General features: G+C 33.5%; 1 protein-coding gene across 1 annotated transcript; it reads left to right on the top strand.

Moving 5' to 3' along the window:
• Positions 1-1,843: 1,843 nt before the first annotated feature.
• On the top strand, positions 1,844-26,844 carry LOC121984460 (putative aconitate hydratase, cytoplasmic). Its single transcript, XM_042537392.1, has 20 exons — positions 1,844-2,204; positions 10,901-11,005; positions 11,669-11,829; positions 11,908-12,000; positions 12,531-12,716; positions 12,859-13,020; positions 18,791-18,935; positions 19,017-19,159; positions 19,666-19,722; positions 19,805-19,884; positions 19,993-20,068; positions 20,601-20,786; positions 21,027-21,094; positions 21,229-21,347; positions 21,449-21,570; positions 22,320-22,418; positions 23,574-24,053; positions 24,781-24,879; positions 25,008-25,250; positions 26,426-26,844. The coding sequence occupies exons 1-20, from the start codon at positions 1,892-1,894 to the stop codon at positions 26,498-26,500; spliced, it is 3,012 nt and encodes a 1,003-aa protein (XP_042393326.1). The 5' UTR covers positions 1,844-1,891; the 3' UTR covers positions 26,501-26,844.
• Positions 26,845-27,375: the final 531 nt, after the last annotated feature.

Genomic DNA, 27,375 nt, shown 5'->3' with positions numbered 1-27,375 from the left:
ACTACAACTAACTTTACCAAATGAGATAATGTCGGCAGTTGATATTCTTAATTTTGTAAAAAATATAGATTGTTATCCAAATGTTGCAATTGCTTATAGAATATTGTTAACTATGCCTGTTACCGTAGGATCAGCTGAAAGAAGTTTCTCAAAATTAAAATTACTGAAAACATACATGAGATCAACGATGTCGCAAGAGAGATTGAATGGATTAACAATTTTATCTATTGAAAAAGAGATTTTAGAAAATCTTGAAATTAATAATATTATAGATGATTTTGCTTCTAGGAAAGTTAGAAGAAGTCATTGTAAATAAATTTTACTTTATTAAAAAAATTAGGGCCTCCTGAATGTTAGGACCGGGGCTGATTATGAGGACAAAGGAATGCAATCTGACCCTAACTTGATCTATTGCCATTCATAAGTGCATGATTAGAATCTCGTGTAATTTATTAACGGGATGTTTTCGATCAAGTTATGTTCCTGGATGGAACTTCTCGAGCAGACCATGTTCTCGGACGAATATACTTTGAAGTATATCATGAGGAATGAAAAAAGAGTTAAGGTATAAGTGACTAGCATTAACACATAACACAATGGTTCTTGCTATAGCACAATCTTTTTTTCCCTTTCACTTTTTTTTTTTTGATAATCCAGGTGTATGGATTTTTAATCAAACTAGTTTGGACGTAGATGGCCCCGATCCCACAAACAATATGATGGCATAATTTTAGTTCCTTGTCGAGGATGACTTTGATGTGAGATGAGCAATCTCTACTTAAGGACAAGTTATTAAAAGTCTAGTTTTAATCCATTTGATTTGATGCTAAGTTCCAATGTGCACAAGCACCCGAATTCAAGGTTGCATCTACATTTAATGGCAGTACTGATGAATATGATGCATCATTGGACGTTAGGGATGAGAATGAGTTTGACTTGGGATAAGTTTGGGTAAACTCAGAATCCGTCCCGTCTCTCTTTGGACTGGTCTTATCTTGTCTTGTGAACCTGGTGGGACGGATCCGGATTAGACTCGTCATATTTTATTTTTTTAGAATATAAAATAAAAAATTTTAAAAATTAATTAAACATTAAATTTATTTTCAACATTTATATTAATAATATTTTATAATAAAAAATATTATCATAAATTAAAATCTATTAATTTTATTCAATTTAAAATTAATTATTAATTTTATTCAATTAATAATTAATAAAAAAAATAAAAAAATATTATATGACGCGGGTCTTGGGCGGATCAGGTTAAACCCGTGATCCACCTCGGATCCACCTTAAGACTTATTTAGACAAGTCTAAACTCGTCACACCAAGATAGATTTATTACAGAGCTAAATTTTAACTCACCTTATTACCATCTCTATTGGACATCTTCTGTAATTAACCCCACTTCGAACAAGCTATCATGGTAGAAGATATTTTTACCAGTTGAATCAAATTAAGAATTGATCTTTATTCATTTTTATAAATCTATTACAAAGTAATAACTCGATTATGTCCTAGAGCATATGATGTATCATGCATGTTAATTAGGTTATGGCGTTTTGCAATTGTCATAGTCACTTTCTTAGTTAATATATTTAATAATTTTCTAAAATATATTTTTAGAATGGGCAGAAAATTTAATAGTTTAGAACTCTTTATTATATTTTAAGAGTAAATTTAACTAGGATGTCATTAGTTGCCTAACAATTTATTTATTTTTTAAAATAAATTATCCTTGGTACCGTTCTGCTAAAAACAGCAAGTAAAATGACGTTAGCCGTAATAAAAAACAATTAGCAAAAATGGAATTTATTAGGGTACTTTATCGTCTTCCTTCCATGCTCTAATTCCAACCACCGGTCCTTGATGTGCTACTGCCAACCGAACCATGTATAAAGCTGCGTCCCTCGGACTCTTCCGTGCTCATCATCCTTCTCCTGCGTCTTCTGCCCTTCACTTTTCGTCGTCTGTTTCCCCGTCCCTGTTCAGATCCCTCGCTTCTCCACGGAAGCTTCGGTCGTCGCCCTCCGCGGCGAGATCCGTCGCCTTTTCGAGATCCTGCAGCTCTTTCTTCCCCAGATCGCGGGTCAGCTTGACCGCAGGTTGGCGTTCCCGCGGGAGTACCCCGTTCGTTTCCAGTGCTCAGATCAGGAATTCTGCTGCCGTGATCGACCGGTTCGATAGGAAGATGGCGACTGTCGGTATGCAGAACCCTCGGATCTACTTTTACCCGCAAGAAACTTTTGACTTGGTTAATCTGTGTCCCGAAGGAATCTTACACATAATGGGAAGTTTGATACAATTGGTGGTTGTTTGCAGTTTCGAAGTGGTCGGATTTTTTTATTTTTTATTTTCAGTTGGAAAAGTGATTACTAACCATGTCATTTTATGTTATTTTATTTTAATAGTAAAACTAATGGTCCGCCACCGGATCCTATTAAACTTCGACTGGAAATTGGGTTGTAACGGACTCATGAAATGACATGCAACTTATGCGAGTCAAAATAATTGAACTTTTAGATTTGTGATATGATTGGGAAAGGAATATTTTATTATTATCCTAGGGAGGTCTAGTTTTTCATCCGTTTAGGCACGTAACAGTTTATTATTATTTTTCAAGTAGCTTATGTTCCAATGCAGTTGTTTACATGTATCTGAAATTCTAAATGCACACCAACAACATCAACAATCAAGCTTTATACTACTAGGTTGGAGTAGTGGGGCTAGTTATATGGATACTTCTACTAGATTTTATCCCCTACTATAACATCATTTATATTTAAATAAATTTTATCTTATTTTATTGTTGATAATTAATTTTTTTTTATCTTCCTCGTTTGATGTGTACATTTGCCATAATTTCACGTCTAATTAAAACATTTATTGATCGTCTAAGTATATGTCCATATCCCTATCATCTTAAACGTATCACTCAGAGTTTTTCCTCAATAAGTATAACCTCGACTTTCTCTTTAATATTTTTATTTCTTATCATGTCTATCCTTATATCTGCACATTCACTTTAACATTTTCGTTTCTACAACTCTTATATTCTACTCGTATGCTCGAGTCATAATCCAACATTTAGCTACTTTTAGAGATACTTTACAATCACAAATAATACCTCACATTCTCCTCTATTTCAACCACTTTGCTTGTATTCTATGTAAGACTTCTCTTTCAATCCCTTCATCCTTTTGCAAAAATGATCCTAAATAGTTAAATTCTCAGTTACATATAACTTGTCTATCTCCTATCTTAACAAATATCTTATTACGTCTAATGTTACTAAATTTAAATTTCATATTCCATCTTTACTCTACTAAGTCTAAAACTTTCATTTATAGCGTTGTTAAGATTTGAGTTTAACATTTACTCTTTTACGAGTCTTATCTACCAAAACCAGTGTTGTAAATGGCGGAAGGAGGTGGCAGGGCGGTCAATGACCGCCTACCATGTTAGTTGCCTAGGAGGTTGATTTTTTTTTATATTTTTTATATATAATATTTTAAATAATCATTATTCTTTATAATATTTATTTTTAATAAAATATATTATATATATAATTACTGACATAATTTTATTAGTCTTTAATTAAGTCTATTTAAATTATTTCAATCATAGCTAGGAGTTGATTAAAATTATTAACCTAAAGTTATTTAATTAAACCTTAACTTACAACTTACTAACATATCTTATTTCGACCGGGCGATGAGTCTAACGCCTCGTTGGGACCGTGTGATGAGTCCAGACTCATCGTCGGGACTGCGCAATGCCTCTGGATGCGTCCCTGGCCGAGCGACGCGTGTGAACACGTCGCTAGGATCACACAATGCGTCCAGATGGATAGGATTGCAGGGTGCGTTCAAAGGTGTCGCAGGGTGGGGCGTTGCGTCCGGGCTATCGTTGAACTTGGTTGCTGGGCACAACGCGTTTCGGGATGGTGTGACATGTCTGGACTCGTCGCTGGGCCTGACGACGCCTTTGTGCTTGTCACGGTGGCGAAAAAGCGGTGACGACGGTGGAAGAAGGTGAGTTACCGCCTAAAACACTGCCTCAGGCAAAGGCCTTGTGGTTGATGCCCACCTCCTGCTTAGGCGGTTGCCTCGACTGACATTTAGAACACTGACCAAAACAATATCATCTACAAACAACAAGCACCAGTATCATATCTTGGATGTCTCCAGTGAGTTCGTCTATGATTAGTATAAAAAGATAGAGACTTAGATCATTACATCCTTATACATATTTTTAATTAATTCAATATATGTTATGCTAGAAGGGGAGCCTTGGCGCAACGGTAAAGTTGTTGTCATATGACCAAAAGGTCACGGGTTCGAATCCTAGAAATAGCCTCTTGCAAAAAGCAGGTAAGGCTGCGTACAATAATGAATCCTTTCCCGGGACCCCGCATGGCGGGAGCTTCGTGCACCGGGCTGCCCTTTAATATATGTTATGCTAATATCTCTCTTTTTTAGAATTTTTCATATAATTTTCTCTGTGATTTTATCATAAATTTTTTCTAGATCGATGAATACCATGTGTAAGTCTTGCTTTTATTTATGATACTTTTCAATTAGTTGTTTGAGAAGATTTAAAACTTCTATTGTCGACTTTCGAAGTATAAATCCAAATTGATTTGCAATCACTGTGATTTCCTTTCTTAATATTTTTTCTATTATTTTTCCAAAAATTTTATAGTATGACTTATTAATTTAATACTCCTATAATTTGCATAATTTTGTACGTATCCTTTGTTTTTATATAAGGGCACTAGAATACTTACCCTTCTAACCTTTTTTTCGTTTTCAATATTATGTTGAATAACTTTGTAAGCCATTCAATACCTTATTTCTCTAAACACTTTTATACCTCTATTAGAATATCATCTGGTCCAACTACTTTCCATTGTGCATCCCATTTAAAACTTATTTTACCTTTGAAGTTTGAAATCTACAATAAAAATTTAAATTTCATACTTATTTAATCTACTTAAATTATCTAAGTTAAGTTGCCTTAATTAAAAAGTGTTATCGTAATTTTATTTCCTCATCATTTAATAATATTATATTGCATTTATCTTTAATACATCTTATTTGATAAGATTTTGTCTTCCTCTCTTTCGCTTTAACTATTTTTTAAATATCCCTTTCCTCTTCTTTTTTATCCAATTTTCGATATAAACATTTAAAAGTTTCATTCTTGGCTTTATTCACTAGTTTTTTGGTTTCTTTCTTGGATACTATATACTTTAAAATTTTTTTTTGAATCTTACAAGTGTATAATATCTTATAAGTTATTCATTTTTCTTCACTTTCTCCCCTACTTTCTCATTCCACCACCACCACCACCAAGATTCTTTATTTGATGGTGCAAGTCCCTTGGACTCATCTTGTACCCTCCTTGCTATTATTTTTAAATCTAATGCTATCTTATCTCATCTCTGATTCGAGTTGCTGTGTTTCTAATACTTATACTTCTACCCTCTACTTAAATAAGCTTTGCTTTTCATCCTTTAGCTTCCACCACTTAATTCCAGGAGTCATGCACATTTTCCTTTTATTGATACTATACTTGAGGTGCATATCCAACATTACTAACCTATGTTAGATAGTTAAGTTTTATTCAGGGATGACCTTACAATCTTTATAAATCTTTTTATGCTTATTCTTAATCATAAGAAAGTTAATTTACGACTTGTTATTCTCACTTTTGAAAGTGATCAAGTGTTTTTTTTCTTTTTTGAAAAACGTATTAGCTAGTACAAGGTCATATGTTATTGCAAAATCGAATATAATTTTTCATTCTTTATTTCTTGATTTAAACACATAACCCTCATGCACCTTATTATATTCCTCATTTTTTACTCCTACATTCCATTTATATCTTCTATTAAAATCATTTCCTCTGTTAGAACATTTTGTAATTTCTCATCTAGGTCATCTCAAAATCTAGATTTGCTATCTTCATCTAATTTTACTTGAGTTGCATATATATTAATTACGTAATAGTTTCTTTCTCCACTATTATTTTGACAGTTATAATCCTATCTCCTTCTAACTACTCCTACAATTTCATCTTTTAACGAATTATCTACAACAATATCTATTCCATTTCTTGTTTTACTTCTTGTCTTACTCATTCCTGTATGTATACCATAACCTAAAACCTAAGTTCTCTATCATCTTTGCCTTCTCTCCTATCCATTTTGTCTCTTGTACACATAAAATACTAATTCTTCTTTTAATCATCATATCTACTAGAAATTGGGTCGTAATGGACTCATGAAATGACATGCGACTTATGCGAGTCAAAATAATTGAACTTTTAGATTTGTGATATGATTGTGAAAGGAATATTTTATTATTATCTTAGGAAGGTCTAGTTTTTCGTCTATTTAGGCACGTAACAATTTATTTATTTTTTTCAAGTTGCTTATGTTTCAATGCAATTGTTTACATATATCACCATAACAGTGTTGAAATTCCAAATGCATATCAACAACATCAACAATCAAACTTTAGACTACTAGGTTAGAGTAGTGGGGTTAGTTCTATGGATCCTTCTATGCTAGACTCTATCCCCAATTATATCATCATTTATATTTAAATAAATTTTATCTTTTTTTATTGTTAATAATCAAATCTTTTTTGATCTTCCTCGTTTGATGTGTACATTTGTCATAGTTTTACATAGCCTAATTGGAGTATTTATTGATCATCTAAGTGTATGTCTATATTCGTACCATCTTAAACGTATCTCTCAGAGTTTTTCCTCAATAGATGCAATCCCGACTTTCTCTTTAATATTTTTATTTATTATCATGTCTGTCCTTGTATATCTGCATATCCACTTTAACATCCTCATTTATGCAACTCTCATATTCTGCTCGTATGCTCAAGTCATAATCTAATATTTAGCTAGTCTTAGAGATACTTTATGATCATAAATAACAGCTGACGCTCTCTTCCATTTCAACCATCTTGCTTGTATTCTATGTAAGACCTCTAATTCAATTCCTCCATTCTTTTGCAAAAATAATTCTAAATAGTTAAAGTTCTCAGTTACATATAACTTGTCTATTTCCTATCTTAACAATTCTCTTATTACGTCTAATATTACTAAATTTAGATTTCATATTCCGTCTTTAATCAAGAAGGGGAGCCTTGGTGCAACGGTAAAGTTGTTACCATGTGACTAAAAGGTTACGGGCTCGAATCCTGGAAACATCCTCTTGCAAAAAGTAGGGTAAGGCTGCGTATAATGGATCCTTCCCCGGGACCCCGCATGGCGGGAGCTTCGTGCACCGGGCTTTTTTTTTTTTTTTTTTTTTTATTCCGTCTTTACTCTACTGAGCCTAAAACTTTCATTTGTAATGTTGCTTGCCAAGATCTCTCATGCTAATATCTCTCTTTTCTAGAATTTTTCATATAATTTCCTTTGTGATTTTATCATAAGTTTTTTCTAGATCGATGAATACTATGTGTAAGTCTTGCTTTTATTCCCGATATTTTTCAATTAGTTGTTTGAGAAGATATATAATTTATATTGTCGATTTTCGAAGCATAAATCCAAATTGATTTTCAATCACCGTGATTTCCTTTCTTAATTTTTTTTTTCTATTATTCTTTTAAAAATTTCATAGCATGACTTATTAATTTAATACTTCTATAATTTGCATAATTTTGTATGTATCATTTATTTTTATATAAGGACACTAGAATACTTACCCTATCAAACCTTTTTTTTTTTGTTTTCAATATTAGGTTGAAAAACTTTGTAAGCCATTTAATACCTTATTTCCCTATACATTTCCATACCTCTATTGGAATATCATCTGGTCCAATTACTTTCCATTGTGCATCCTATTTAAAGATTGTTCTACCTGAAGTTTGAAATCTATAATAAAAATTTAAATTTCATGCTTATTTGATCTACTTAAATTATCCAAGTTAAGTTACCTTAATTAAAAAGTGCTATCGTTATTTTATTTCCTCATCATTTAATAATACCATATTGCATTTATCTTTAATACATCTTATTTGAATAAGATCTCGTTTTTTTCTCTCTCTCGCTTTAGCTATTTTATAATGTCCCTTTCCCCTTATTTTTTATCCAATTTTTGATATAAGCATTCAAAAATTTCATTCTTGGCTTTATTCACTAGTTTCTTGGTTTCTTTATGGATATTGTATACTTTTAAAAAATTTTCTCAATATTACAAGTGTATAATATCTTATAAGCTATCTATTTTTCTTCACCTTCTCCCCTACTTTCTCATTCCACCACCATCAAGATTTTTTACTTGATGGTGCACGCTCCTTTGACTCATCTTGTACTCTCCTTGCTACTATTTTCAAATCTAATGCTATCTTATCTCATCTCTATTTCGAGTTGTTGTGTTTCTAATACTTATACTTCTTCCCTCTACTTAAATATGTTTTACTTTTCATCCTTTAGCTTCCACCACTTAATTCTAGGAGTCATGCACATTTTTCTTTTATTGATACTATATTTGAGGCGCATATCCATTTATCCAACACTACAAACCTATGTTGGATTGTTAAGTTTTCTTTGAGGATGATCTTACAATCTTTACAAAACTTTTTATCCTTATTCCTAATTATAAGAAAGTCAATTTGCGACTTGTTATTCTCACTTTTGAAAGTGATCAAGTGCTTTTCTCTTTTTTTTTTTTTGAAAAACGTATTAGCTAGTACAAGGTCATATGTTATTGAAAAATTCAATATAGTTTTTCCTTCTTCATTTCTTGATTTAAACCCATAACCCTTATGCACCTTATCATATTCCTCATTTTTCACTCATACGTTCCATTTATATATCCTTCTATTAAAATCATTTCCTTTGGCAGAATATTTTATAATGCCTCATCTAGGTTATCTCAAAATCTAGATTTGGTATCGTCATTGAATCCTACTTGAGTTGCATATATGTTAATTACGTAATAGTTTCTTTCTCCACTACTATTTTGAGAGTTATAATCCTATCTCCTTTCTAACTACTCCTACAACTTCATTCTTTAATGAAATTATCTACAACAATATCTATTCCATTTCTTGTTTTACTTATTCCTTCTTGTTTTACTCATTCCTATGTACCATAACTTAAAACCTAAGTTCTCTATCATTTTTGCTTCTCTCCTATCCTTTTTGTCTTTTGTACACACAAAATACTAATTCTTCTTCTAATCATCATATTTACTACTTCCATTACTTTACAGTAAGTGTTCCTATACTCCAAAGCTTAGACTATTAGTTTACCTATAATATTGGTTCTTACCCAACTTATTGTGTGAGAATTTTTACATATTTAACATTACTCTCAAGTTCTCATGGAGATGTAGTGATCCTTATCGATACGTTGTAGTCGGACCTTGTAATGCGTTTCTTCCGGGAAACAACCTAGCATTAATATAATAGTTTAATGGATCCATTCATTGAACATTTGCTTAAAAGTCAACATTGACTGACAACTTAACACACAATCCTCATCCTTTTTCATCTAGATTTGGGACCGACATTGGCGGGTTTAATTGGATAACTAAGATATATTGGATTTAAATCGGTAATAAGGGACTAACATTTTTTTTCACCCTAAAGACATCATTCCTTTATGATGCAATGCATTGATCAGCTGTGCAATAAATTCTCTTAGAATTATCATCATCATAATCTTCTTCTTACCGTGTCTGCCTAACCTATTTGGGATTGGATACAAGGATTTTGTTTCTCCATTAAACTAGTTACAATATCATTAACCATGATTATTAAATTTTGAATTTTAAATCACTACTTGTATCTAAGATTCCCTTTTTTGTTTTTTTTTTTTTGAAGATTGGACTATGTTCAACTTGTTTTCAAGACTAAAATTATGGATAATGTTCGTGCTAACAATCAACTTGGTTATAGTTATATTAATTTTAATGTCATACATTCAAGTTTGAGGGATGGATTCCCTATATTTAAATCTACAATGCCTAATACAAAATCAATTTTGGAAGAATATATGTTGGTACATGTAATTCTCCTAATATTCAATGTTGGATTTTCTATGAACTTACCTATTTTTTTTTCATTGCTCCTCTTGATTTGAGGCCACTCTAGATAGTTGAATTTGCATTTCTGTTTGTTTATTGTTGATGCTCCCAAATATTTATTACAACGCATATATCTTACTCAGACTTGGCTACGACCATCGGGATATGGATCTTAGTGACTCGCGCATGAGGGAGACATTTACCTCGGCTATATTGAGATTCGAATCCTAGACCTCAAGTTGTCACCCGTGATTTACCTCGGCGGAGGTGCTGGGGGCAAGCGCAGTCTCCTTTTGCTAACTTTATTTCTGACATCTCATGTTTTAAGTCTTTTAATAGGAGTGCATTTTTCTGATAGAATGTCAGTGTCAGATTGTTGGGCGTGCCATCAGAGTGTCAGAGCCATATTGTTTATGTCAGAATGCTATTTGATTTAGTTATGGGGTTTTAGATGACGCATCTGATATTAGAGGAAGCTTCAATGATGAAATCCATGCTTCATATGCTACAATAGTGCATCTCCTTGGTAAAAAGATACATGATTGGTGCTATCTAGGCATACATCTATGAAGGATTTGTCAATAAATGTGACAATGCAAAAGGTTCTTGCATTCTTCAACTAATATTTATATGGCTTCTTAGGGAATAGGATGACTTTGTCCAATTGTTGTTTTGTTTGGTGGTTGTTTTTGCACATTTTTTTGGCACTTTGCACACACATCTTTTTGATGACATCAACAAAGAAATTAATATATTACAACCGACTATAAATCATTATTTTATGATAAAATTGTCTTTGCCTCAACTAATGTGTTCTTATACCTCTATCTCTGTATGCAGCTACTGAAAATGCCTTCAATAGTATCCTGACGGGCCTTCCAAAGCCTAATGGTGGCGAATATGGCAAATACTTCAGTTTACCTGCTCTAGATGATCCAAGAATAGGTATTATTGGTTAAATATGTCAGTGATTGATACCTTGATATTATGTGCAGCTATTTTAATTTATACTGCTGCTTCCAAGTTTCAAGTATTGACTTTTGTTTATGACTAAATAATAAAACAAAGAGAGCTAGAAAAACAATATCTCCTTTAATTGGGGTTTCATCTTATCATTAAAGAAACAAATGGATATAACAAGTAGCAATTATATAATCTACATAGTTCTTAATTTAGTAGATAATTATAATTTGTATTTTGTACGCATAGAAATGAAGACCTAACTAAACCATTGTTAGTGATTTAGGGCTACAGGATACAGTTTTACATGACTGCCACTAATCTATCTGATTTGTTTGGTCTATTAAGAAAAATTGTGTATTCTAAGTAAGATACTTTATAAGGTTGGCAAGATCTGCTTAAGATATATAAATAAATCAAATATCAGCTTATCTTCTCTCTAAGTTATCTTTTGATCATCTAATCTTTTTCTTTGCTTTGTTTTTTTAGCACAAGTATTTTCATTTTTAATGTTCTTTCCTTTTTCAAAAGATTTGACTCTTCATAGAGTTATTATTGGTATTTATCAGTAGGCTGATCTGTAGGCCTTTGTTGTCAAATCTTGTTACTGTTGTCTGACTAAAAGCCAATCATTTTTCTGGATAACAGATAGACTGCCCTACTCTATCAGAATCCTTTTGGAGTCAGCTATCCGGAATTGTGATAATTTTCAGGTCACTAAGAAAGATGTAGAGAAGATAATTGATTGGGAGAACACTTCCCCAAAGTTGGTAGAGATTCCTTTTAAGCCTGCTCGTGTTCTTCTGCAGGTTTGCCAAGGTTATATGCACCCTACTTTCTGATTTTTGTTGTCTTCTATAACTTTTTTTTAAAAATTATATTGACAGGATTTTACTGGTGTCCCTGCGGTTGTTGACCTTGCTTGTATGCGTGATGCCATGAACAAGTTGGGTAGTGATTCTAACAAGATAAATCCCTTGGTGCGTGCTGGATTACATTGTTTCTCATTCTCTAAGAATAATTTTACTCTTTGGTCGATGTTAGGTAGGTCATTGTACTTTAGATGGTTTTGACGTCTCATAACTGGCAGTAGTTTCTGGCTATGGAATTTCCTCTTGGATTACCCTCTTGCAATGCTTATCCGTGTAATTCTCATCTAAATCAAAGTTATTCGGACATGCTTGTATATGTTGATTAATTTCCACTTGCAAGTTGGTTCTGAATGTTATGGATTTCAGGGTAAATTATGCTACCAGAAATTGCAAAAAGTATTAATCTCTATCCTTTGAGTCAACATTTGGCAAATAACTGATTTTTCTTTATCATGAAATATTGATGCCTTTTCACATGCAGCCAAACTTTATTTTTTCTGACCTTTTCAACTCGTCCTTCTTGTATATCCTTGATCATGGTAATCAATCTTTCCATAGAGATTATGATAAGCATTATGATTTGTCATTTGTGCATACCTGCGTTATTGTCCATTGATATTATTTGCCTTCGCTTTTAGGTTCCCGTAGATCTTGTAATCGATCATTCAGTCCAGGTGGACGTAGCAAGATCTGAGAATGCAGTGCAAGCGAATATGGAACTTGAATTCCAAAGGAACAAGGAAAGATTTGGTTTTTTGAAGTGGGGATCTACTGCTTTCCAGAATATGCTAGTGGTTCCACCTGGTTCTGGCATTGTTCACCAGGTTGGATTCTTTTTGTTAAAACTTTTTGGCAAAACCTCTTGGCGATTTGAGTAAATAACCTAGATCCCCTTATTTGGCACAATTGAACAACGTTGTCTTTATTTTAACTGCACACACATATATGTTTCATGTTCTGTTCCAGGTTAATCTAGAATATCTTGGTCGTGTCGTTTTCAAGACCAATGATATTCTATACCCTGATAGTGTGGTAGGAACTGATTCCCATACCACTATGATTGATGGACTGGGAGTAGCTGGTTGGGGAGTTGGAGGAATTGAGGCAGAGGCTGCTATGCTTGGTCAGGTAATATTAATTAACATACAAAGCAACTTCTTGAGCTTGAGATATACCTGACTTTTTGTTGTTTTCTCAAACCCGCTACTGTACCTTTGATTTGTCAGGGCATTCAACATGTCAAGCAATTTCTTGTGCTTGAGATGTGGTTGATCATTGTTGCTTTCTAACCCCACTTTGATAGCACTTATATAGGAATGTTATTTTAAAAATGTGAATTCTAATTTATTTTTGTTAAAGTTGATTAGTTAACCACTTATCCAAAAACTCAACGACTAGGAAAAACATTAATTTATATTTATATTTAAAATGAATTATCGCACTTATCCATGTGGGATTAATGGACATGGAGCTTCCTGGCTTCAATGTGTTTCCTCACTCCCATCATGACTTGCAAGCACAAGCTTTTCTTTGGACGCAGATAGAATTTGAATCCAAAACCTCAGCCATGTTAAAGTTGATTGGCTAACGGCTTATTTCAAATGAATTAGCCAGATGGAAAGAGGCTAATTTATATTTATTTTTATAATGAACTACTGTACTTGCCTATGTGGGACCAATGGCCACCCCAAACCTCAACCATGCTAAAGGCGATCAGCTAACCACTTGCCTCAAAATCTTGAGCTAGAAGGAAACAGACTAATTTATATTTATTTTTATAATGAACTATTGCATTTGCCCATGTGGCATCAATGGGAACAGAGCCTTCTAGCTTCAACAATTTTTATTTTTTTTCTCAATAATTCTTCTATATAGTTTCAAATATATTAAAAAATTCATCTATGTTTTGTACCTATTTCTGCAGGTGAGTTAGCTATTGCTATGCAATCTAATGAGTGATGTTTTCACAACTAACAATATACCTCCATGTATAGCTATTAATGATGCTATGCTTTTTCTGAAGGAAATCAAACAAGGACAAATACCTATTGTTAGCAATAGATGCTCCATTACGTACTAACAGCAGGAGTATTGCCTACAAACCTCCAGCAATAAAAACATACTTCTGTTATTGCATTCCCTGAGTATTAATTTATTCTAGGATCATTCTTGGTCACTAGTATTCTAAATTGTTTGGAGTTATATTTACTTAGAACACAGGGTTCTATCATTATCTCAACAAGAAGCATGTCAAGAAATCATCTTATTGATCGAGGATAAACGTCCAGATTGCAATTCCTTTTTCAATAAGAAACCATTTCTTTATTGTGCAGGAAAAACACAATTTGTATATCAAACAGAACTTGTGAAGTTGAATTTTTAACAGACTAAATACAACTAAGTAATATTTAAAAATAATTATCAGTCAAATCGAGTTTGCCCAACCTATGTCTGGATGGTTTTATTTATATTGTGGAGAATAATTTTGTTTGGAGGTATAATTTATTGCAGGAGTTACACCTAATGAGTAGGATACTTAATGTAAAGTTACTCTCACTGACGGTGGGTCTAAATGTTTAGCCTCCAGCTGACTCATTTAGACCGAGTTGCCAAATTGCTCCCACTTGGACTTGTTTGTCAAGCCTTCAGCTCCCAGTTGACTCCATCTGGACATGAGTCACCTAACACCCAGCTATGAATTTGTCTACCAAACCTTAATCACTTAGACTTGATTCACTTACCCTCTGGTTAGAAATTTGTCCGCCAAGCCTTAATGACTTGATTCACCTATCCTCCAGCTAGAAATTTATCTATTTGGTCTGTAACCAAGTCTTAGCTCTTGCCTGATTCCAATCAGGACTTCAGATGCCTAGATCCACTAAGACTTGGTCACTTCAAAATTAGGATTTTAATATCTGTCAAGTATCCTGCACCTATAAACTTGACACAACTGGTTAGATCACAACTAATCTAATTTTAACTTTAGTCATATATCAAGACTCTGGGTTAAATGTTATGCACCCAGTATCGACAATTTTCTCGTGTTGATAATATGAAAGCTATGTTAAAGTTAGTAAACAATAATCAAAATAAGTTGGATTTATATTCAATGTATGAAAGGAACAAAAATTGAGTTAGAGTTAGTTCAATCATACATGAATAATAAAATATAACTTCCCCTTAAGAAATAAAATTGGGAAGTTTAAAGAACCAAGAACAATTATATATTTAATCCTTTACTTTTCTCCCCCTTTTTCATAGATCAAAATGAGTTAAACACTAAAAAGAGCAAATAATGACTTAAGGCATATGATCAAGTATAAAATTTGCAAAAATTAATTAAATGAATCAGATAGAGAATAATTAATTTGCAATTAGATAAGTCAACTATAAATAGAGTTTAAGTCAAATCACAGTCAAATCATAGTTAAAGAGTCTGTAAGTCAAAATAAAAGTCAAGCATAGTCAAAAATAAAGTCAAGTATATTAACTAATAAATGCTTAAAATAATGAGCAAGATTGTATAAGTGTAGAAGCATTCTGAATGGTTAGATAAACAGTCTTTAAGCACATAAGCTTCAATGACATTGATAGGTGATGAATTAATAAGCTTGAATTTAAGTACAGTAAGCTTAACAACTTTGAAATCACATGAAGTCTAAACAAGTAGAATTGAAAATAAGTAGACTAAAGATATTTAGTAATCAGTAGGACTCGCAAATAGAGTAGTCAACATAAGTAACATTAAAAATAAGATCAAACATTCTCCAAGTCAACTACTCAACTAAAAGTCAATGCGAGAGCCAACTTTAAGAATTAATCAAACACGTAAGCATTAGACTTATAACAATGCAAGACTTAATAACTTAGGTTTTAAATGATAATTAACTAAAGATGACTTGAATAATTAATAGACTTTTGAATGGTCATGTAAGTATAGATAAGTAAGCTCTAAGTAAGCAATAGACTTAGAATCATCTCAAGTAGGCTCAAATATCTACTAAGTAAGTCAAGCGTAGTAGGCTTAATGAGCATGAAATCTTTGAACAATGATGAGTATAGCTTACAAATTAGTAGGTAAACAAGTGAGTATTTAACCTAAATAAAGTAAGGGTTACTTAGACTTTGAATGAACTAGTGCATAATTAAGAAAGCTTTTAAGTGAGTATTTAAATATTTTAAATAAATTCTTATGCAAGTAATTAAGTAAAGTTAAGTAGGTACGTGGCTTTGAAATCAAATGACATCAAATCAAAATAAAATATGTAATCATGTATCTTGACAAATAAGCTAAGTATCAACATTTGAAGTTAAGTTTAACTTTAAAGAATTTATTCCATAGTCAAAACAAGTCAAACTAGCTAAACCTAACAAGACCTAATCCTAGTCTAAGTAAAATTGAAAGTTATCTCCCCCTAAGTTGAAGGTTTATTTATTTTTGTCCAAAAGTCGAGAGTTGACATGAGTTGAACATGATATTTGGGGATCCAATACGGTTTATATCCTAAATGGTTATGACTTAATTTCTTACATTATTCAAAAGTGTCTTCTTGTTGTGTTGTAGGACACTCTTGTGAGTAATAAGCAAGGTTAAGTGTGCACATGCCATTTTTCTTAGTTCCTAATGGGTCAAGTTTGGTTCTTCAATGTACTTAGTTGAAAGACATTTTATTTTATAGCTAGTATCGCACCACTTATTCATGCTAAGCAAATTAGACAAGGAATTTTCAACATACAATTTTTTCAATAAATAAATTCAAATTTAAAGGGATGTTATCTGACTCTATTACCTTTAACTTGCCTTGTCCGGATTTTGACTTGGGTTCAAGTTTCGATTCGGGCTTTGATATTGACTCGGGTTGAGCTTCATTGGTCGAGTCCTCGGAATTTGATTCAGCCATAAGAGCGGTGCAGTTTATTTGTTTGGCACTTAGTTTTTCCCAAAGTTCTTTTTCTTCTTTAAATGGTCCAACTTTCTCAAGTTGAGCTTGAGTTAGACCACATAGAATTATGTTTGTTGCCTTTGCATTTGATTGAGCTGTTTGTTTCATGCTACTTGTCCATGCCTCAAACCTGCATAACTACCCTTTTGTGTCTTTTGGTAAGTCAATTCTATTTTGGATGCTTTCCCAACATTTTGAGTTTTCTAAGAATGTCTTCCATCTTTCTCCAATTGGCAAAACTTATGCCATTATAAAGAGGATAGATTGTGTCGAATCCTTCCTGCAAAGACATATCTCAAAAGAAAATTTGTTCAAGTTGTATTAAGTTTTAAGGCTATTATGAGTTTGGTATGGTTGTAATTAGGGTTGAATTTAGGTTCAGGCTAGGCTTGGATTATTAATTTATTTGTTTGTTCATTTTCTCAAAGCACAAAGTTCGCCTAGATCCAAGTTTTGCTTTGAGCTAATTGAGCAATAGTTCCCGAAATTGTCTTTCAGGTCGTGACGAGACACAGAGGTCCTTGAGTATCAGAATAACGACCACTTCGTAAGATAAAGCTTTTTAAGAAATTGGAGCTAAATTAACTTTAATACAATACCTTGGTCTAACTAGTTTATTGTGAGGTGAGTGAGCTTCTTTAATTCCACTTGACCCAACCCAAACATGCACCTAACCTTCCTGGCTTACTATCAGCTCAACCCTGATAGTAATAAAAGCAGTTGAATCTATCAGAGTTAGCACACCGGAAATAAAATTTACTTAAACTAATTCAATCAAGTAAGACAAGGCAATAAACATTCAATAAGTTTAGCTAACAGTTTAAGTATGCAAGCAGTTGATTAACCAAAACAAAAGTATAGACACGCAACAATTATAAAATATGATTTTTATTTCTAAATTTCTCCTAGGTGGAGACACTTTACATAAAAAGAATCTAAAAAGTTTAAGACAAATAAGTCAACACTAAAATAAATAAAAATGTTACTTGCACTTATGTTGGGTCTAGATGCTCAGCTTCCCGCTGATTCATCTAGACTGAGTTGCTAAGCCACAACTCCTAGCTGCTTCTATTTGGATTTATTTGCTAAGCTTTCAACTCCCTGGACTTGAGTCACCTAACACCCATATAGGAATTTATATTCTAAGCCTTAATCACTTGGACTTGATTCACCTAGCCTCTAGCTAGGAATTTGTCTGTTAAACCTTAATCATTTGGACTTGATTCACCTACCCTCCAGTTAGAAATTCATCTAGATCATGCCTAATTCCCATTCATGACTTCAGATGCCTTAGATCCACTAAGACTTAGTCTTTGCTTAGTTCACAACTAGGACTTTAACATTTGTCAGGTATCCTACGCCTATAAACTTGGCACAACTGGTTAGATCACAACTAACTTAATTTTAACTTAGTCATTAAATGTTGTATACCTAGCACCAACATATTGACTATTCCACCTTTAGTTTTTTTTTTGATATATCTAGTTTTAGGCATTATAGTTTGTCTTCTACAAGCATTCACGTAAAGTTCTTGCTATTTTTTTTTAACAATTTTAGCACTTCCAAAGTTCCAGTTAATTTTTCTATTGTAATATTGTATAGAAAAATGAATGCAGATTCATGATCAGTACAAAATTCTTATTTATTATTAGTATTGAAGGGGAGCCTTGGCGCAACGATAAAGTTGTTGCCATGTGATCAAAAGGTCACGGGTTCGAATCCTGGAAACAGCCTCTTGCAAAAAGCAGGGTAAGGCTGCGTACAATGGATCCTTCTCCGGGACCCCGCATGGCGGGAGCTTTGTGCACCGGGCTGCCCTTTTATTTATTGATAAAAAATTCTAATAAAATTTATTGCCTACTGTATAGTGCATAGCCTTTTCTTTCCCCGGTAAACAATTTTATGTTTTCTGTTCCACATTTTGATACTGTGTTAATGTATTCTTGTACTTTCAGCCCATGAGTATGGTCTTGCCTGGTGTAGTAGGTTTTAAGTTGACAGGGAAGCTACAGAATGGTGTGACAGCAACAGACTTGGTTTTAACTGTCACCCAAATGTTGAGGAAGCATGGAGTTGTTGGCAAGTTCGTCGAATTCTATGGTAGCACATCTTGACTTTCATGGGAATGTGAAAAATTATATCCTTAATTTTTCGCTTAAACTATTTGGTTTGATATTACAGGTGAAGGTATGGGCGAGTTATCATTGGCTGATAGGGCAACAATTGCTAATATGTCACCTGAATATGGAGCAACTATGGGCTTCTTCCCTGTGGATCATGTGACCCTGCAATATCTTAAGTTGACTGGAAGAAGTGATGAAACTGTAAGTATACTTAAACAACAAGTGTGTAACTTGTCTGTACTGAAAATGACATGGTCCCAAACCCTTATGTCAGTTTTTCTATTTCGTTTCTTCAACATAGAAATGCATATTACCCTTTTAGACATTAATCTAACCATGAAATGATAGGAGAGTGCACATTTCATGAAAGGGGATGGTTTAAGAAGATACATACTTGAGTGGATATTGAAGTTCAGAAAGCATTGTGTGATACTCAAATGAATTTAAACCTCTCTAGTGTAAACAACTTAGTTGATCCAAGTGATCTAAGTTGGAATTCAAACAATATAGGTTGCATTATCCCATATTCATATGTTGTCGTGAAGCACTATATATGCATATTTGGGTGCTTATGTGGCCACAATTTATTTTAAGAACAATGGTAGCTATGGTGGGTCACTTTAGTAAGTTTAATATTAATGCAGAAGATTGTTCTCTTTCTTTGACTTTGAATCAAAGGCATCTTACTAAACTCTAATTCCACACAGGTGTCTATGATTGAGGCCTATTTGCGTGCAAACAAAATGTTTGTTGACTATAATGAGGTAAGAGACTAAATAGTTCCTTTGTGTAATCACACCAATTTCTGATGCATGCAAAATTGTTTTTGTTTGACTGTCTGAGCAGCCTCAGAAGGAAAGAGTTTATTCATCTTATCTAGAATTAAACCTTGCAGATGTTGAGCCCTGCATTTCAGGCCCTAAAAGGTAGATTTCTATTGTTTTTTTAACCCTTCCTTGCTATCAATTCTTTTTTTTTCCTCCAAGAAGCCTGATGCTATTAAAACTCACCTTTTTCTATATCAATCATGATAGACCTCATGATCGTGTACCCATAAAAGAGATGAAAGCAGATTGGCATTCTTGTCTGTGTAACAAAGTTGGATTCAAGGTGAGAGGCCTTGTTGGGCTAAGCAGTGGTTATTAAATACAAATTTGATTTGTTTCCTGGATAGTGGATAGTTGCTAGTTCCATCATTTAGCAAGATCATGGACAACCTTTGTTAAGTAGTTTACTGCTGAAGCGTAATATGCATTTATGTTTGTTCTTTGTTTTTCTTCTTTTTTTTTCCTTAGGTTCTTATCACTTTCATTATTTAATTTATCAGTTTCTGGCATCAATTTCCAGCAAAAAATTTAGGCTAAGTGCTGCAGTAGATGACAACTAATATATTTTTTGAAAGAATAAATTGCAACACTGAAAAGAAGAAATTGTTGCCTATATTTTTTGAAGTTCAATTGTTTGTATTAGGAACCTATCAGTATTTGGAGTTGGAAGTGTCTCATTAATGCCCTATTTTGCAGCACAATCACTGTCATCATACTGATTATGACCAATTGCTAATTACTTCTGGCTGTTAACTTGATTCTTGTTTAGTTCTTATTCTTTTTTATTAGTTGCTAACCAAGTGCTGCTTTTTCAGGGATTTGCAGTGCCCAAGGAATCACAAGAAAAAATTGTGAAGTTTGACTTTCATGGACAACCTGCAGAGCTCAAGCATGGTAGTGTTGTCATAGCAGCAATTACAAGCTGCACAAACACATCAAATCCAAGTGTCATGCTTGGTGCTGGTCTTGTTGCAAAGAAGGCGTGTGAATTGGGTCTTCAGGTTAGTTATAATGGGAGAAATATGCCTTTTTCTTCAAATATTTTTTCTGAAAGGAAAAGGTGGAGGCTTGATAGCTAACTTAAATTATGTAACAATATTGTGAATTTGGATAAGACAATAGTTTGTTGGTGTTGCTTTGTGTCGCACTGTTTCAGTGCTCTCATTATATCACATACCTTGCACTGTGTTTTTGTGGTAGCAGCAATGTTCATTTGATGAATTTTCTGCCTTAATTTTCAGGTTAAGCCTTGGGTGAAAACAAGCCTTGCTCCAGGTTCTGGAGTTGTTACCAAGTATTTGCTCAAGAGGTATTACTGATCGGACTAGTTGGCTTTCTCAATTGCTTTTTATGTTTCTTGAGTATTGATGAAATTTGTGTATAAACTTAGCGGCCCTTTTTTTGTGTGTCTTGAGTATTGATGAAATTTGTGTATAAACGTAGTGGCCTTCAAGAGTATTTAAATCAGCAAGGATTCCATATTGTCGGGTATGGTTGCACAACTTGTATTGGAAATTCTGGGGACCTTGATGATTCTGTTGCTGCTGCAATTTCAGATAACGGTGAGTTGAGTTTAATTGGATGATTGACAGGATGAGAACATGGTACCCATGCTTTTTCTATCTATATGTCTAAGTCTAAATACAATCCTTTCTTATAATAGATGTTGTTGCTGCTGCTGTACTTTCTGGAAATAGAAATTTTGAGGGTCGCGTTCACCCACTTACACGAGCTAACTATTTGGCCTCACCTCCACTAGTTGTAGCATATGCGCTTGCTGGAACGGTACTTTTTTTCTTTCTTTTTATTGGTGCTTGTTTCTTTTCTTGTTAGTGTATTCACCAACTTACACTAATTCCAGTGTTGTAGAATGTGAATCAGTAAAAAATATTGTTAAAATACTTATAGTAGTAAAGAAAAACTCTTGTTTAGCTTTTCACATATCAAATGATATATGGGAACATGCACATTTAAATATAATGTCTATGTTATTATTATTTTCTTCCCTATTACCAAGTTTTAGCATAATCTATCAGGAATGTCTTATTACTTTTGTTTCTTAAAGGAAAAGATTTGGAGCTATAACATAATGCTTAGAAAATGAAACATTCTCTATTATCTCATGGATCAAACATGTGAATCAAGACTAGATCCATCAGACCTTATCCTTTGCTGGGAAAGTAAATGACGGTCCAGGGAACTTCTCAAAAATGGTCAATGCTTGTATTCTTCAATGATATGAAAATTTGATATGAGATGAAGCTAGACTAATGAAATTATTTGTCGATTAGTTAGTCTTGTTGACATAGGATACACATAACAGTGCTGGTAAAATGGTACATCTTATAATTGAAACAAGTTTCCATAAACTATATCGAGATGACAAAGGAAGCCTGAAATTTATTTATCTGAATATACAGGATATTTTTTCTTATCAAGATGACAAAGAAAGTCTGATATTTTTTTATCTGAATATACAGAATGTTAGTTTATCTTATTTAATATTTTATCTTACCTTGCAAGTTATTTTTTAGGTTGACATTGATTTTGAGAAAGAACCAATTGGCACAGGGAAGGATGGGAAAAACATATATTTCAAGGATATATGGCCATCTACTGAAGAGATTGCTAAGGTAGATAATTGAATTGCCTTCATCTTTCATATGATTGGCAATAATTTGCATTTGATGTGGGAAAAACTGACGGAAGGGATCCTGTACAATTACTGTGATGGGATTTTAGAAAGAAAAGCAGTATCTAGTAATTACACATACAATAAAGAATATTTATGATAATGTAGTTACTAGTGCGATAACTATTAATAACCAGGACAATTGATTCTTATGACTCTAAGTTAATGTCACTTGTATGACTTTATTTTTTAAATTAGTAATAATGAGCTTGTTATATCCAGACAAAACCTCTTTATTTATGCTGTTGGTAAATGATCGTGTTAATCGATAAGAGTTTAGCTAGGATAAGTCAAATTAGAGTAGCAGAGCAGCTGAAGGTTTAAGCTAAGTAAAACTAGATTTTTAGAAAGTAAATAGGGTTAAGTTGATTTTTCACATGAGTTTTTGATATTATAGATCTACCACCAAAGAAAGATTGTGGAGGATGCCATTTTCAAAGGATAAATGTTTGGTTAGTTAAAATGTAGAGGATCATTTGTGTCTTGTGTGATTTTCTATGTAACTTAAATTGAATGAAAATATTATAGGTCCATACAGATTTATTTTGTTTGTAAATTGCAGTTATGCTACAAGAGCAGCAATATTGCTCAATAAAGAAACAAGGTAACTCTTGCATAGATGAGAGTGTTGAGATGGATATTTGGAGATTACTAAGATAGTTGAACTTGAATCAATTAGAGGTCACATGTGAGATGTAACCAAAGAAAAGTAATTTGAAGTCATTTGAATGACCTTTCGTTGGTAAGATAATTTGAATGACTAGTGTCTCTATCAATATATCATATTATATAGACCTAATTGCGATGTAAGATACATGTGCTTCCAATTAGTTGCACACATTAATTGATGCTGTATGTTTTCATATGGTCATCTATTGACACTATTATCACTTTATATCTTGGAAAATTGTCTCGTGATCATGGAAATGAATTCATGATTTTTTTTGACCTCTCTAGTCATCTTAGCAAATTTTCTTTCACTTCTATGACGCTTTCTCTCAAACACCATGGACTAGAATTTTTGTTGCTTAGCGTACTCCTTCGTGGATAATTTTTGAAATAATTTTGGTAACTAATTTTGGGAAAAAATTTATAGGTTGTGCAATCAAGTGTGTTGCCTGAAATGTTCAGAAGTACATATGAAGCAATTACAAACGGCAACCCTACGTGGAATCAGTTGACTGTCCCAGTGACAACCCTTTATTCATGGGATCCAAAGTCTACCTACATTCATGAACCACCATATTTTAAGGACATGACTATGGCTCCGCCTGGATCTCATGGAGTGAAGAATGCATATTGCTTATTGAACTTTGGTGACAGCATCACAACAGATCACATTTCACCAGCTGGTAGCATTCACAAGGATAGTCCTGCCGCAAAATACCTTCTTGAACGTGGTATAGACCGCAAGGATTTCAATTCATATGGAAGCCGGCGTGGCAATGATGAAATAATGGCAAGGGGAACATTTGCAAACATTCGTCTTGTCAATAAATTCCTGAATGGAGAAGTGGGGCCAAAGACTATTCATATTCCAACGGGGGATAAACTCTATGTCTTTGACGCAGCAATGGTAATTCCACTGGTTCATATAGTTTAGATTTTAATTTCAATTTTTTTATCTAAATAATAAGTTTAATGCGCAACTAGGACAGGAATACCTAGTCTAGTTGCCTTTTAAATTTGTTAAGTTTAAGATGAAGATTCTGAAGTTTGTTGAATGTGAAAAGGCACTTTCAATATTGAATAACCATTTCCTTTTTCGCTTCTTGTTGTTACAGGTTACATTTATGATTTTGATCCCATATTATTGCCACTAAAATTGTTTATCTTCTATGACTTTTTTGTGAATTCAAATATATTCTAATAACTGTAATTGTAGCTAATATCCAAGTTGCCAAGTCACAAAAGGTTTAAAAAATGAATTGGAGATGTCTTCAAGGTTTCACAGTGAAACTTGGTACTACACTTTAATGATTAGCAGATTATTTTCTTGTTAAATGAAAATTGGTATTCATCTGTGTATTTGCTGCATTAAAAATTTTTTTGATAGTAATCGTGCTTTTATTTAATTAATAATGTTATAATTTCATGGCCTTTTCTTTGCATTCAACTCAAAAATTCCAATTCAAGATACCACGACAGGAAAAGATTCAAGTAGTTAACCCTTCTAATAGTTTGGACATTAGAACAAACAGGTTGGTAGGGCCTTGTAGAGAAGCCTTTTATGCCAATTTTGAGCTCAATTTATACTTCTTCATAATCGCGAAGTGATTTGAGTACATCCAATGCTCTTTCAGAGATACAAGGCTGAAGGTCATGATACCATTGTTTTGGCTGGAGCAGAGTATGGAAGTGGAAGCTCACGTGACTGGGCTGCCAAGGGCCCAATGTTGTTGGTATGTTTCTACTGACATATGCGTCATCTATCTTTGGCTTTTTTGTGGCCTTAAAATATCTAAATTTATGTGTGTACTTGCTCTAGTGAGTGTATACAATTTCATGTGATTTTTCTATTTTCCTTTAGGGAGTGAAAGCTGTGATTGCTAAAAGTTTTGAGAGGATCCATCGCAGCAATTTAGTGGGAATGGGTATAATCCCGCTCTGCTTCAAGCCTGGTGAAGATGCTGATTCACTGGGTTTGACTGGACATGAGCGTTACACAATAGACCTTCCAAGTAACATTAGTGACATAAGACCAGGACAAGACATTACTGTTGTAACAGATGCAGGGAAGTCATTCACATGCATTCTTCGATTTGATACTGAGGTAATACTGACTCTTAAAACCTTCCTTGATGAATTTAGAATAAAGCTTCACCTGAGTTATTGCTATATGAACCTTGTTGATGATTAGAAGCTTGAAAATTGCATCATTCTTCTTTTGATAAACAAAGGTTGTGTTGATATTCTCTGAGTTCTTCAAGCACAGTTTGAGGTGCACCTACAGATGATTCATGATGTAAAGCCACGGGCGCTCTCACGGGTTGACGCAGTTAGTACCTGCATGGGTATTTGTTCCAATAGGTCTTAGGTTCAATTTCCAACAGGTGCAAAATGCCTCGTTGGGAAGGGCCTAGGGCAAAATTTTCCTCGTGATTTATTGCCTGTATCTTGTCTTGGGGCCGGTGATATTGGCCCGCTTGGGGTGAGTGATATCACATTTTTGCTCCAATGATGTAAAGCCATGGATCTTCTTTGCTTTGTGCTGAATTAGACTCTTGCAGCCGAAGGCTTCAACAATCTTCAGATTTTCTCAAACCAAGTTCCCATTTGATCTTATTGGATCTGCTAATTTTTGAAGAAAATTACTTTTACTCATTCTCACACATTTCTGTCAATTTCTAGCAAGATACCAGTGACTACTAGCTATTTTTCACCATTCGTGTCTCCCTTGGACGTATGTCTGAGATATTGGCTAGAATCGGATTGGCTCTTACTGATCCCAATTCAACTATAGGCAATCATTATCCAATGCAATTGAGTTTGACAAGTATGATATAGGCCTCTATGCCTTCCTTTAAGTGGTTCAGAAATTAACTTCTGTATCGAACATGCTTGAACCAGCCTGGTGTCGTAGAATCTTTATTTCATCCCTTTTCACTTGTCTATCTACAATTCTGTGTACCTCCAAAGTAATTCACTATACCAATACTTGACTCTGGTATGTGGAAATTGTTATAATAGATGGTAAGTGGATCCTGATTCATAGTTTTCCTTTAGTGAATGTAAGCATCCTCATTCAATTTTCTGTTTCAATTGAAGCCGTACAATGCACTCAACTATAACTTAATTATCATGATGCATATAGATTGAAGAATAACTGTCAAAAGTTATTGTTAATTGTTGAATAAGAACTATGCTCGTATCTTAGCAGTGAAACCAGCATTTCCTCTTCCTTGAAATGCTTCAAGGTTCTTATCTTGTATTTGAATTCCTCTGCAGGTGGAGCTAGCATACTTCAATCATGGAGGAATTCTTCCATTTGTCATCAGAAGCTTGATCAGTTCCAATCATTGAGTTGCATATTTCTGTCGACAAACTTCAGCCGTTAGCTTTGCTTGTTTTCTTCATGCCACTAGGACTCTGCTCAGTCAGAGGGCGTTTTGAATAAATTTCAAATAAAGGAGTTGGGAAGGGAGACATTTCTGTGCTAGATTTATCAATCTATGTGACAATCACCAGTTTGCCCAAAGGATTGCACGGTAAGATCGACACTTGATGGTATGGACATATCATTTTGAACTCCTGATGTCAGATAACGTTCATGCAGTTTGATTTTGTAATATTTTTGACACCGAAAATGGAATCCTAAATTATTGATGAACTCTGCTGAATAAAGCTCCTATTCTGTTCTAAATTTACCGACTATCATGCTGCACTGTATGTTATATCTTACTTTCAAAAATATTTCTTTTGTTTTTGCGGCTCAAATTGACGTTGCTTAGGTTGGAAAAGAACTTGCGAATGTGTTATTTGAATTAAAAGTTTTGCCATTTGGTGTATTAAGTTCTTATTTCAGTTGACCTTTTGGCAAATTTTTGTTAGATGGCATTGGGTATTCAATTTAATTTATACTGGTTAATTTTGAGATGATCAATCTGATCTTATAAAAATTTTCTATCAACCATCGTGATAAATTAATACTCATCAATTTTGTTCTTAGATGAATTATTAGATCAACTATTGTCAAGAACAAATTATCCTTGATTTGTCAAAACTGAAACTCCACGGTAGTAGGTCTAAACAATTGAAAAGACGCTGGGGTCTAGGTTTATTAAAATTTCTTTAATTATTTTATATAATAAAATTACAAACATTGGGAATAGAAACAAATAGACTATACTAATCATTTTGTAAATTACGGATTACCTTCTTAATCCTCTCCCTAATGA

This window comes from Zingiber officinale, chromosome 5B (genome assembly GCF_018446385.1).
Source record: "Zingiber officinale cultivar Zhangliang chromosome 5B, Zo_v1.1, whole genome shotgun sequence".
In the NCBI taxonomy this organism is placed as follows: domain Eukaryota; kingdom Viridiplantae; phylum Streptophyta; class Magnoliopsida; order Zingiberales; family Zingiberaceae; genus Zingiber; species Zingiber officinale.
Note: the sequence above shows the minus strand (reverse complement) of the source record. Positions and strands in the feature narration are given on the sequence as shown.

Coding starts and splice junctions, on each gene's coding strand:
- LOC121984460 (XM_042537392.1), top strand. CDS start 1,892: ATGTATAAAGCTGCGTCCCTCGGACTCTTCCGTGCTCATCATCCTTCT. Junction 21,095..21,228: donor ACCAAGTATTTGCTCAAGAG/GTATTACTGATC, acceptor GTATAAACGTAG/TGGCCTTCAAGAGTATTTAA. Junction 24,880..25,007: donor CCAAGGGCCCAATGTTGTTG/GTATGTTTCTAC, acceptor ATTTTCCTTTAG/GGAGTGAAAGCTGTGATTGC.